The sequence below is a fragment of the Pyrus communis genome, chromosome 10, assembly GCF_041283825.1.
Source record: "Pyrus communis isolate YQ-2024b chromosome 10, ASM4128382v1, whole genome shotgun sequence".
Taxonomy (NCBI): domain Eukaryota; kingdom Viridiplantae; phylum Streptophyta; class Magnoliopsida; order Rosales; family Rosaceae; genus Pyrus; species Pyrus communis.
In genome coordinates this window covers 7,566,066-7,578,790 of record NC_142574.1, presented here as the reverse complement: position 1 = coordinate 7,578,790, position 12,725 = coordinate 7,566,066, and the positions used below count along the sequence as shown (strand labels likewise).

The window sequence follows — 12,725 nt, the reverse complement described above, 5'->3', positions numbered from 1 at the left end:
TTTATGCATGGATTTCTACGCTCGACTTGTGACACTTCCATAATGATTGAGCCTTGAGACATGATTGGGTTTGTAAGTGACATTTTTGGACCTCAAGACATAGCAAAACCAACTAAGCCATCCCAATTGAAAAAAATCCCAACCAAAAGCCCTAATTTCAGTTACACATTTGCTTATTACACATAAGATTATTAGAACTAAGATTAGGGTTTTGATTATTACCTTTAAACAAAGAAGGATGTTGTTCAACTTAAGAGACGGTGAGGACGATGATAGGGTTTTGACAATGGGTACTAGTTTTGAGTTCAAGAGTTGTATGCAAGCGAATGAAGGGAAAAATGGACTCTTAAACTAACTAGGTTTTGTTTTCCTATGGTGGGAACACGGTAACTCGTAAATAAGTAACCATTCATATGAGTACACGTATTAATTCTTATAAAAAAATAAAAGCAAATATATGTCAGTTGGTTCGGTTAACCACTAAGTAATAATTTCGAGAACCGCTTCCCAGATTGACTAAGGATGGTTTGATTCAGTTTAACTACCGAAAATATATAAAAATAAAAAATAAAAATAAAAACAATCTTCTAGTTTGATGCAGCTGGTTGAGTCGGTAATTTTCTTTTTTTTCAAATGTCCAACCCTACTCAATTATATTTTATCTAGAAGGATGTCAATCTCATATAGCAGGGATAGATTGAGTCTATCAATGACTACAATTGCACCATCAAATACCACCCTGCTTGTGCATACGTAGTGGCAGATGCCCTCGACATGATATTTTATGGTCGACTCAACACCCTCTATGTTTGTCATATTCCTTTCCTGAACAATCTCGAGTATACAGGAGCAGTCTTGGGAATTGATCACTTTGGAGCTTTGTTAGCGAACTTCTAAGTCAAACCAATCTTATTGGATGTTCGTGATGCTCATATGAACTATCCAAAAATGTTTGGAATTGAAGCAAGCAGTGTTGAATGACAACAGGGGACACCTAAGAGCAAGGAAGGTAGATGGTATGTTTATGCAAGGTGACGAGATGTATATGCTGAATATTAAGGAGTTGAAGAAAACGATTTTTGACGAGGCACACATTTCATCCTATGCTATGCATCCTGGTAGCATTAAGATGTACCACACCATCTGACCTTTTTGTTATGAGCCATGAATGAAAAGGAAAATTGCCGAATATGCAAGTTGATGCCTAGTTTGTCAGCAGGTCAAGGCAGAACAAAAGAAACCATTCGGATTGCTACAGTCACTCCCTGTGCCCGAGTGGAAATGGGAGAATATCACCATTAATTTCATGTACAAACTAGCTTGTACATGTGGTGGTTCTAATGGTATTCGAGTGATTGTAGACCGACTCACCAAGTGTGCGCATTTTCTACCTGTTCATACTCTTTGAATTTTCTGGTGGAAGTCTTCATTTCTGAAATTGTCAAATACCATGGTGTTCCAGTCAGCATCATCTTCGATCGTGACCCCAATTTTACTTTGAAATTCTGGAAAGCTTTTTTAGAAAATTTTAGGATCATATCTACTCTACAGTATTGCCTACCATATTTAAATAGATGGATAACCCGTGAGAACTATTCAAATACTTGATGATATTTTGAGGTCCTCAGTCCTTCAGTGTAGAGATCAATGGCATAAGTGCTTACTTTTTAATAAATTTTGCTTACAACAACAGCTATCGCTCGAGCATTTGATATGTCACCATTCGAGTTGTTGTATGGTAAACCTTGCCAAACACCATTGTATTGGTCGGAAATAGGTGAAAGAGCTTTAGTAGGTCCATAATTGGTGGATGAGACGACGCATAACATATAGATGATCTAAAGGAACATGAAGATTGCACATGACCGACAAAAGGGCATCACATACAAACATTTGACATATAAGGTGTATGCATTAGTGACATGATGTTCTTGAAGATGTCACTGTGGAAGTTTGTAGTTCACTTTAGAAAAAGAGGAAAGCTAAGTCCTCACTACACTGGTCCATACCAAACCATTGAACGAGTTGGTGAGGGTGTTTATTGACGTAACTTACCTCCAAAGTTGTTGAATGTGCACAATGTTTTTCACATGTCCATTCTATGGAGATACGTCTCCGATCCTTCAAATGTGATATAACCTCAACCCTTGGAGTTCAACCAAGATCTAACTTGTGATGAGGTACCGGTTGTCGTTCTCAATTGAAAAGAGAACTTTGAGGAACAAAATCATCCGACTTGTGAAAGTCTTGTGAAGGAATCACGTGATTGAGGAAGCGACTTGGTAGACCAAGCGACGCATGAAGGCTATTTACCCACATTTATCTCTTTGACTATACCTCGTGTATAGAAATTTTAAGGATGAAATTTTCTTAAGGGGGGTAGGCTATGAGTCTTCTGACAACCTCCCTAATTGTTTTGTATTTTTCTCCTTGAAGTTGTAAAGTGACAAAAAATAGCTTAAGTAAAATCTTACGTGGACATTTGAGCTCACTTCTGCTTTCAGTATATGTAAAGCCGAAAATACCACCTCCCTGGAGTGATAATATTGTACAAGGCTAGACCTGGAGTGAATAGAAGGTTAAGCCTCCCTCACGGGGGAATGATCCAATCATGTGGTTCCCGGTGTGATTGAAGTAAGCAATCACCTACCAAAGCACTCAGGGCAGATTGATTCACTCTGAAGTATAGGCTTAGCCAGCTGTCTCTACCCAGGTACTCGATTATCCTACCTAAACTGCGCATTACCTTCTCTCCCACGTAAAGTGTCAGACTGCGCCTACTGGCATGGATGTGCCTTCCACCCACAATGTGGAAGTGACAAATAGTCTTTCCCTGACGTGGCATACATACATTAGAATTCCATTGCTGGTCTCCAATGTCCCTGACGACTTAAGGGAATATCGAATGACATAGATCGAATCCGCGATGCCTATAAATACGCCTGGTGACTCCTTAAGAAAGGTTAGACATTTTGACTCCCAGAAGTATACTACACCCATTTCTTTCTCAACTTGCATGTCCCATGATCAACTTATATGTCCGCAATGCCTTATCTCCCCCGCATAAAGCAATTTTGTGATGGAATACACATCATGAGGGCCGCCTTTACCTACCATCAAGTAATTTGATACCTCACTCTCGCTAAAGTGAAGGGAATTGAGGGAGATGAAGTTAGCCCCTACTCCTGTGCAGTTTCAAGTTTCAACTTCTTCCACAAGCTCAAGCGAGCATAGGTGCCCACTTTGACCATCAACCTAGGAATATTAGGGAGTTCAATTTTGACATCGGCCTCCAGGATAACTGTATGCCTAAATCTAAGGAAGATAAAGACATTGAATTTATCGCCCTCGATCTGGAGAGGTAGGATCGGAGGGCCAAAATCGGAGCCAAACTCTTGGTACGAGAAAATGAGTTTTTACTAAGTTTTTGCTAGACAACAGAGACGTCTTTGCCTATTTGGCAGAAGATATGCCCAGAATCGACCTAGGAGTAATCTGCCTTAAGCTACATGTGGACCCAAACTTTAAACTGGTCATTCAGAACAAGAAGAATCATAGTCTGAAACGGGGTACAATTATTGAAACGGCTCGACAAACTCATGGATATGAAATTCAGAGTGGAGGTGTACCACCCAGAGTGATTGGTCAATATGGTGTTTGTTAAAAAGAAACTTGGCAAATGGCGGGTCTGCGTGGATTTTACTGACTTGAGCAGAGCTTATCCCAATGACAGTTTCCTACTCTGGCAGATTGACTAACTCATCGACGCCACATTAGGCCACGAGAAGCTCAGCTTCATAGATGCATACAATGGCTATAATCAAATCTGCATGGATAAGTATGACATGGAAAATACTTTCTTTTTTTTGTGGTAGACAAGGGTACCTACTGTTACGAGGTAATGCTATTTGGTTTGAAGAGAAAATCAGAAGGATTATAGAGGTGTATGTCGACGACATGGTGGTGAAAATTGGAAAGACTATGGAAATGTACAGAGGTGTATGTCGACAACATGGTTGTAAAAATTGGAAAGACCATAGAGGTGTATGTCGACGACATGGTTATGAAAAACAAGTGGAAGGGTGATCATTTGGAGGACTTGGTAGAGTCATTTGACTTACTCCGCAAGTATCAGATGAAGCTTAACCCGAAAAAAATGCATCATTGGATCCATAGCGGGAAATTCCTAGGGTATTTGGTAAAGCAGTGAAGTATTGAGGTCAAACCCTGACCAAATAAAGGCGATCATTGATATGCAATCCTCTAGGACGGTGAAGAAGATCCAGAGCCTCATGGGCAGAGCAGCTTTCTCCAAGTCGACAATAAGTGAAAAACTTTTTTTTAATGCTATAAAAAATAACAAGGGGCTGCTGTGGCATAAGGAGTGTGAACACACATTCCTTAAACTAAATGAGTATTTGTCCTCATCTTCTCTCCTCTCGAAGCTTGTCTCTGGGGAAGATTTATATTTTTATTTGGCAGTATCTGAAGTCGCGGTTAGCGCTGCTCTAGTTCGAGAAGACCTGTAGGGCTATAAGCTAGTATATTATGTGTCAAAGGTTTTCCTTGGACCAGAGACAAGATACCCAAAAATGGAGAAGTTAATCCTAGCGTCAATCAGAGTGGCAAGAAAGTTTAGGCCCTACTTTAATACATTATGGATCGTGGTGATGATAGAATTCCTAGTCTGCTTGATCCTCCACGACCTCAACTGCTTCACGAGAGTTAACAAATAGGTCATCGAGCTGCGACGGCATGGCATGATCTATAAACCAAAGATTGCCATCAAGAGTTAGGCAATGGCAGATTTCATCGTCGAGTTCACCGGGTGGTGCCTTTACGTAGACGGATCGGCTAACCCTAATGGAGTAGGGGTTAAACTAGTGTTATTCATTCCGAATGACACTATAATGTCACAAACGTTGAAGCTGGGATTCTATGACAGCAACAATAAGGCTGAATACGAAGCCTTTTTAGCCGGACTAAGAGTTACCCTCGAACTTCAGGTAAAAGAAATATCCATTTACTGCAATTCACTTTTGGTAGCGAACCAGGTCACAGGAAAATATGTTGTTCATGACCCGGTCATGGCACTATATCTGGCGAAAACCAAAAAGCCATTGAACAAGTTCACTAAATTCGACATTCATCAACTTCTTCGAATGAAGAACTGCATGTAGACGCACTAACTAATTTAGGATTATCTATCGACCACCAACTTTGGTATAACATTCCCTTCAAGTATTTGGAAACACCCAACATTATGAAGCATGTCTCGAAGTGGATCATAGTGATAAATGAGCGGGAGAATTGGATGGATGAAATATTAGCCTATATCAGACATGACAACCTCCCATATAACCTTGGTCTGGCAAGAAAGGTCATCCAAAAGGCATCCTAGTTTGTCATCGTCTAAGATAAGTTATATCGCCGTTCTTATTTAGGTCGACACCAACTTTGTGTCACTTCCAAACAGGGACTAAAAATCCTAATATATACATTTTGAAATTTGCGGCAACCAGTTTGCTGCTGAACACTCGTCGAGAAAGCCCTCATTGTTGGGTAATGCCAAAGATCTGCTCCGATAACTCATTAATCGGCAAAAGAAATGAACCCAATGGCTACTGCATGACCATAGCTACGTTCGTAGAACTCCATCCCTAACCACCACTCGAGATTCACTGGGGCACTTGCCTGCTTGTGTGGCAAGGTTCGAATAGGGTGCAGGTAATGCCAAATCTTTACAACCCTAAGGTTCGAATAGGGTGGACATACATAATAACCTCATGAAAGTTAGAGTCTAGTCTAACATTGTTTGGCGTTTGACTTGTGATGAAGCCACTCGAATCCGAAGCCCACCTTAAGATCGATATGTCAACTCCCAGCCATCGTACAAAACCACAATTTTATAAAAATGGGCAAACAAGTCGTAGTCGAACCACTTAAGAGTGAGATTTGCTACACCACCTATACGTGTAATTAAATTACTCTCCTTAGCAAGAGTTTGAACCATCTAAAGTCAAGGACAACATAAATCTGCATCGCAGGAGTTCGAACTATTTATCCGGAGTCAACCTAAACCATTCACTCCAAATAGATGGGGGCAAATGGACAAAAGGATGCAACCCAAATTCTACAAAAAGAAAAACTTAAAGTAGAAAGCACAGAGTGAGGCAAGTCTATAATACTTCAACAAAAAAAGCAATTGTTTGGGCCTAAAATGATAGTTTGGGCTGAGCTTAGAGCCGCTCTCGGCCCAGTAACTTTATTTAGAATTAGGGGTCGTCCAATTATCACGGGTTGTTCAGTTAGGGTTGGCTGAATCTTATTGTGAGGAAGATTGGTTTAGATAAATGTGAGGTAGTCGAAACCTACTGCAACAAGGAGTCATAAGGCTAAGGATGCTGAGAATTAGGGGATGAATCTGGGTTGTTAAAGGGCTTGGTTCAAAGTCCTATTGAAGTTAAGATTGGCCGAGACCTAGTTAGATTAGGTTGATGAGTTCTAATTTAAGTACGATTTTTGCTGGTCATGATGGGGTTTGCTATTATAAATAAAGAAGAAAGTGTATCATTCAAGGCCCCTTCAATTCAACACACAAATTGTCCTGCAAAGCTTCTCAACAACCTATGGGATTTTATCATGTCCCTCTTTCTTCTCGCCAACACATTTTCAGTTTGGATAAACAACACTGTGAAAGCAACCGACGACATCTTCAGTTTGGATAAACATCACTGGAGCTGTAGAATCAACCGATCAAGGAGCACCTTTAGTTTAGATAAACAACACTGCTTTGAGATTGACTGGTTATTTGTCTAAGTCTCGATCAACAAGGATTTCTGAGTCTTTGTTGGTAGAGGTTATGTCATCAGCCTTCTCAGCGAAGTGAGGTGTTACTAGGTTACTACATTCGGCATATTGAAAGCCGAATTTGAAATTGAACTTCGCAGAATTAGCAGCCTTGTCTACAAGCTATAGGCTCGTTGAGTAACTATTGGCAAACATGTGCAACTCTATATTTTCATGCTTAAGCCCTCTAATCTCTTGCTTAAGACTCGCCACCTCATCCATAAGTGACTCAACTTGACGAGTTCGAGCAAGAAGGCGTTGGCCCATGTTCGATACAGAGCTCGCACATTGAACACTAAAAACCAAAGACTCTTGAACATCCAGCTCATCAGACCGCTTAGAAAGGATCCTATTATCCTTGGAGGTGAGAAGATTTCTAGCAACCACCGTAACGGTTATGTCGTTCTTCATCACATAGTCCCCAATTGTAAGAGGATCGTTGAGGGATACGAATGATGGATGCTATATGTTGTCTTGAAAAGGCATGTCGGCATCTTCCCCAATATTCAAATCAAGACGACGATCAGATGGGCAAGCCATTTGCAGGAATGATGAAGGAAGAAGAGGTCGTGTAAATTGAGTGTTTAGAAACACAAAAGGAGGGAAATTCCTACAGGTAGCAACTCTCTAAATGTGTTTTTGAACACGATTAATGCCTCTATAAAAAGAAAAGGCAACAAGGCCTGTTCAGAAATTAAAGAGGTACTTCTCCCCGAATTTCAAAAGCCAGGCCGCTTGTTCAGAAATCGAAGAGGCAACAAGGCCGCTTGTTCAGAAATCAAAGAGGCAACAAGGCCACTCGCTCAGAGATTGAAGAGGCACCGCTCTTTGAATTTCATAAAGAAAAAAAAATTGGCTTTTCCGGATTTGTCAGCACCTTTCACACACAACCTCAGCTTTGCAGAAATCACTGGCAACTTTGTCAAAGATTTCTGAAAAAGTTGAAAACGCGTGAATCTTACTGTTTCAATTACCTAACAGTTGCTGCCAAAAGTAAAAGAATAGTGCCACTACTGGCTGTCGGGAAATTCCTATATATGTTGACCTTCATCCTCCACGGCAAGGTAGACCTACAAAAATGCCTAACTCTTCCTTACCTTCGAGAGTGCACTCCCAGCGAAGCCTCTCAAAATACTTAGTTTTCTTCTTCTCTGGGAATACCTCTACAAACAAATCACGCCAAAGCAAGAATATCATATATCATCAAGGTTGAAAGCAAGAGTATCTCATATCATGCTTTTTCCCTGTCTTTTCCTTTGCCCTTACTCTTACCTGCAAGACAAGGAGAAAGAGAGCAATCAGTCGGAACCTGAAATCAAAATTCCGATCTGGAACTGTTTACCTGGAACCTTTGCCTGGTTACTTACCTTGCATTACTCTCGAGTACTCATCGTCGTTGAGAAGTAATGTTCTGAAAGACCATTTAAATGCAAAGGTTGCATTCCACTCCTGCATCAGGGACAGATACTGCAACAGATTGAAGCAGAATGATCAACGATGAGCTGGAACAGATCACTATAGCATGACGTCTTTCCCTGCAGAATGGCATAATCCAGATGAAGAAGTCTAAGTCAAATCCAAGCTCGGCATCGTTGCTCTAATCAAAGAGCTCGAAAAGCTTCAACAACCTTTCACTAGCACCGTCGTTGAAGAGCAAAGCCCTGTCGTGCAACGCTGTCAAATCGCCACTACTTCTTCGAAAGCAAGAGTATCTTATATCACGCTTTTCCGTTGTCTTTTTCTTTGTCCTTGTTCTTACCTACAGGACAAGGAGAAAGAGGGCAATCAGTCGGAACTTGAAGTCAAACTTCCAGTCAGGAACCGACTGCCTGGAACCCTTCCCTGATTACTTACCGAGCATCGCTCTGCTGGGGAAATAGACAAGGCAGCAGAAGATACGACATCTGCCTGGAGAACAGATAAGGCAAGTGAAAATGATACATTGAAGTATGTGGAGAAAAACACAACAAAACACATGTTGATTCATCTTCAACCGAAAATCACTTGCCATGTGTGACCGCTCGTGGTCTAATTTTCTTCAAGATTAAGCCACCAACGACCCTTGAAGAAATCACAAGTTTGATTCAAGATTAAGTGCCCGCCACCCTTAAATCAAGTTCAGTTCCAAATAAAATGAGTAAATTCAAACATTTGGTGCAAGTCTAACAGAAGAAACCCCCTAGCCCAGTTCAAGAATAAGCCTGTGGAAAGTCAACAATTGGAAGAAACTAAAAAATCCTCTAGCCCAATTCAAGATTAAGCCTGTAGAAAGTTAACAAGCACAACAACAGCACGTGCTGATTCATCCCCAATAAGCCGAAGATCGCTTACCACGTGAAGTTCCTTGTGGTCTAATCCTATTCAAGATCAAGCCTCGGTGGCCCTTGAAGACATTTTCGGCCCAATTTAAGATCAAGTCTCGATGACCCTTGAAGAAATTTCAAACAAAATTCAAGAACAAGCCTCATCGGCACTAGAAGGAAACTCCAGCCCAATTCAAGATCAAGCCTCAGTGACCCTTGAAGAAATTTCCAGTCCATTTCAAGAACAAGCCTTGACGGCCCTTGGATCGACATCTACATTAAGGGACTTCAAAACGCATCTCCTACATGTGACAAGCACATGTATGCAACGCGCTTTGAAGTGGGGGCATTTGTAGACATCGAAATTTTGGTGAAATGAATGTTAACCAATAATTAAAATGTCAACGCTCATGTGTCGCATAAATTTTACACGTAGCGTGTGACTCAACGAAAAATCGAAATAAATCGAAAAAATCATCAAATAGGACACGTGTCAATACCTAGCAGAAATGATTTATTTCATCTGATTATTTAAATCCAAAAAATCAAGTTTTGGAATTCTATAAATAGGAAGCCAAGGCATTCATTTTTGGGGACCAAAGGATATCACACCAAAACCTTGAAGATTTGAAACTCTAAAGCTCTTAAGCAAATCCCGAAGGATCAAGAAAACTCTCTTTGTTCTTCGTCAAATCCTCTTTCAAGATCAAGCCTCAACGGCCCTTGAAGAACTTCCACCAACTCAAGATCAAGCCCCAATGGCCCTTGAAGAAAGTGTTCATCGTTCATCATCCTTTCATCCTAAAGATCAAGCCCCAACGGCCCTTTGGATCAACAACATCAACAAATCCACACATCTAACCGTTCTTTAAGATTAAGCTCAAAAGCCCTTAAAGATCTGCTTATCCATCAACCTTCAAGATCAAGCCCAAAAGCTCTTGAAGAAATCCGCACAACCATTATTCAAAGATCAAGCCTTAAAGGCCCTTGAAAAAGCTCTCACTTGTTCATCTTAAGATCGAGCCTTAATGGCCTTTTGGGTCAACAACTTCAAGATCAAGCCCAAAAGCCCTCGAAAATCTGTTCATCCCTGTTCTTCAAGATCAAGCCTCGACGGCCCTTGAAGAAACTTCCAACTATTTATCCAAGATCAAGCCTCGTCATCCCTTGGATCAACACCATGTCAACAAACCAACATTTTACGGAGATCGAATCAGATGACCAAATTACAAAGAGATTGTAACCTCAAAATCATTAATACAAAATATATTTTGTACATGTGTTCTTGTCTCGTTCGTCATCAGGAATTTTCGTGTTTACAACCTTATTAGTGCCTAAGGAAGCATTTCATCAATGTCGAGGGAAACACTCCATTAACACCGAATGAAGCATCTCATCACACTGGAAGTACTTTAGCACTGGAAACACTTAACATAACACGAAACCAAGTATCTAGAAGCTGTTGGGAAGAGAACAAAGCACTCTTTAGGATTTGTTTTTCCTTCAGGATGATTTGGGCCTAGTCCTCGCGAACTCAGAAACGGGGGACATGAAGGTTTTGACTCGTCTCTTTACAGTATTCAGGGGCAAGACCGTGCTTAAAAATCTCACTCCAAGAAAAATACCTCACTCTACCCATTGATCTCTCAATACAATTCAACAACTCCCTACACTAAGGGCATTAGAAACGAGACAAAGTCTCTAAAAGAGCTCGACATGGAAAAAGCCAGAACATTGCTTCGAGAAAGGTATCTTGAACACATATAACTATCCCTCCAAGGATGCTCAAGGGAAATAATTAGGGGCAATTGTAAGGCCCAAAATACCACCTCCCCGGAGTGATAATAGCATACAACCACTCCGCAAGGCTAGACTTAAAGTGAAGAAAAGGCCAAGCCCTCCCCCGAGGGATAATGATCCAATAATATGGTTCCTGGTGTGATCGAACTAATCAATCTCGTACCCATGATCAAAGTATTCAGGGTGGATTGATTCACGCTAGAGTATGGGCTTAGCCAACTGTCTTTAATCAGGTACTCGACTGTCCTACCTAGACTTTGCAGTACATTCTCACCCACATGAAATGTCAGACTGCATCTACTGGCATGGATGCGCCTTAGCCCATGATGTGGAAAAGACAAATAGTCATTCCCTGACGTGGCATACATACGTCAAAATGGTTCCCTTGATGGCCTCCAATGTGTCTCCAACGACTTAAGGGAATGTTGGATGACATAAACCGATTTCGCAAGGCCTATAAATACGCCTAGTGATTCCTCAAGAAAGGTTAGACACTTAGAACCCCAGAAGTATACTACACCCATTTCTTTCTCAACCTTGCTGACTTAAGCATTGGAGCCTCCAAGTCGAGAACCACCCCTGGTGCTTAGACTCACAATATTTACTTCTTCTTTTTTGCATGTGCAAGTTCCATACATGATGGTCAAAAAACAATTCGAATACTATCCTTTTAGTACTCGTCGGTACGAAAGCATGGGCGCAAGGAAAACAAAATTTGGAGGTAAGACAAGGATTTTACGAAACACAAACATTAAGGGTTATTGTGTAATTTTACCATGTTCACAGTTTGTTTTGTTTCATTTGTGTTGGAGTGCATGCCATTAGGACCCACGTCGAATCAGGCCTTCTTTTGCCTTGAAAGAATTTACATGCGGCCACCAGCTTTCCCAACCCTCTTCTGTCACTCTACCTTTTTCTCTATTCCTATCTCGTCCAACTCTCTCTTTTTCCCTCTCAACTCTCACTTCTTCCCTAAGCGACACAAACCATCACCTTTATTCTCTAGCGAACCAAACCCCTAAATCACCAGCATCGTGGCCACTTCTTTACCACGAGCCATACTATGGTTGTTGTTTCTTGAAATTCTAACCCAAATCACAAGTTCAATGAACTTGGTTATGGAGCAAATTTCCCAATGAAGGTAATCTCCATTACCACCACCATTCTCTTCCTTGCATTGTGTAGATGAATTTTTATATGTGGATTGTGTGATTTGGTTGAGAAATAGAGCATATTTCGATTAGGGAAGGAAACCCAGTTTACCGTCGAAGATATTGAATGTTGGTGAGGGAATTCTGGCCAAATAGCTAGGAATCGACCCTCTATACCATGATTATCTTGAGCGTCTCAATCCTAGGAGTTAAAATCTTCCTTTGGACTGGACATTAGAGCAACGACGACAGCATGGCGAGCATTTTAAGATTCTAAACAAAAAACTGTAGAAACCGATGAGGTTTCTAGCCAGTTACAGAAACCACCCAACCCAGGTCTATGTCAAGTTGAACCAGACCCAGTCCAAACTCAATATCGACCAGACTACCCGAACTAACCTGACAACCCGGTTTTTGACCCAACAACCTAGACCATTTTTTAATTTACTTTAGAATGTTTCAAATATATTTTGTAACTATTCCATTAACTATGACATAATATCCATCTGATTAAGGAATATCCACTTTTGGTGACGAAATATTTCATTTTTTGGAGCATTTTCAGTCAACGGCGCGTCCCTGAATGTGGCCGGACATGCTTCATACGGCGGCACGTGCGACG

General features: G+C 40.9%; 1 protein-coding gene across 1 annotated transcript; it reads left to right on the top strand.

Annotated features, from left to right (window-relative positions):
- Positions 1-4,799: 4,799 nt before the first annotated feature.
- LOC137728134 (uncharacterized) lies at positions 4,800-5,180 on the top strand. Its single transcript, XM_068467011.2, has one exon. The coding sequence runs from the start codon at positions 4,800-4,802 to the stop codon at positions 5,178-5,180; it is 381 nt and encodes a 126-aa protein (XP_068323112.2).
- Positions 5,181-12,725: the final 7,545 nt, after the last annotated feature.

Excerpts from the sequence above, each read along its gene's own strand:
- LOC137728134 (XM_068467011.2), top strand. The coding sequence starts at position 4,800 with ATGGCAGATTTCATCGTCGAGTTCACCGGGTGGTGCCTTTACGTAGAC.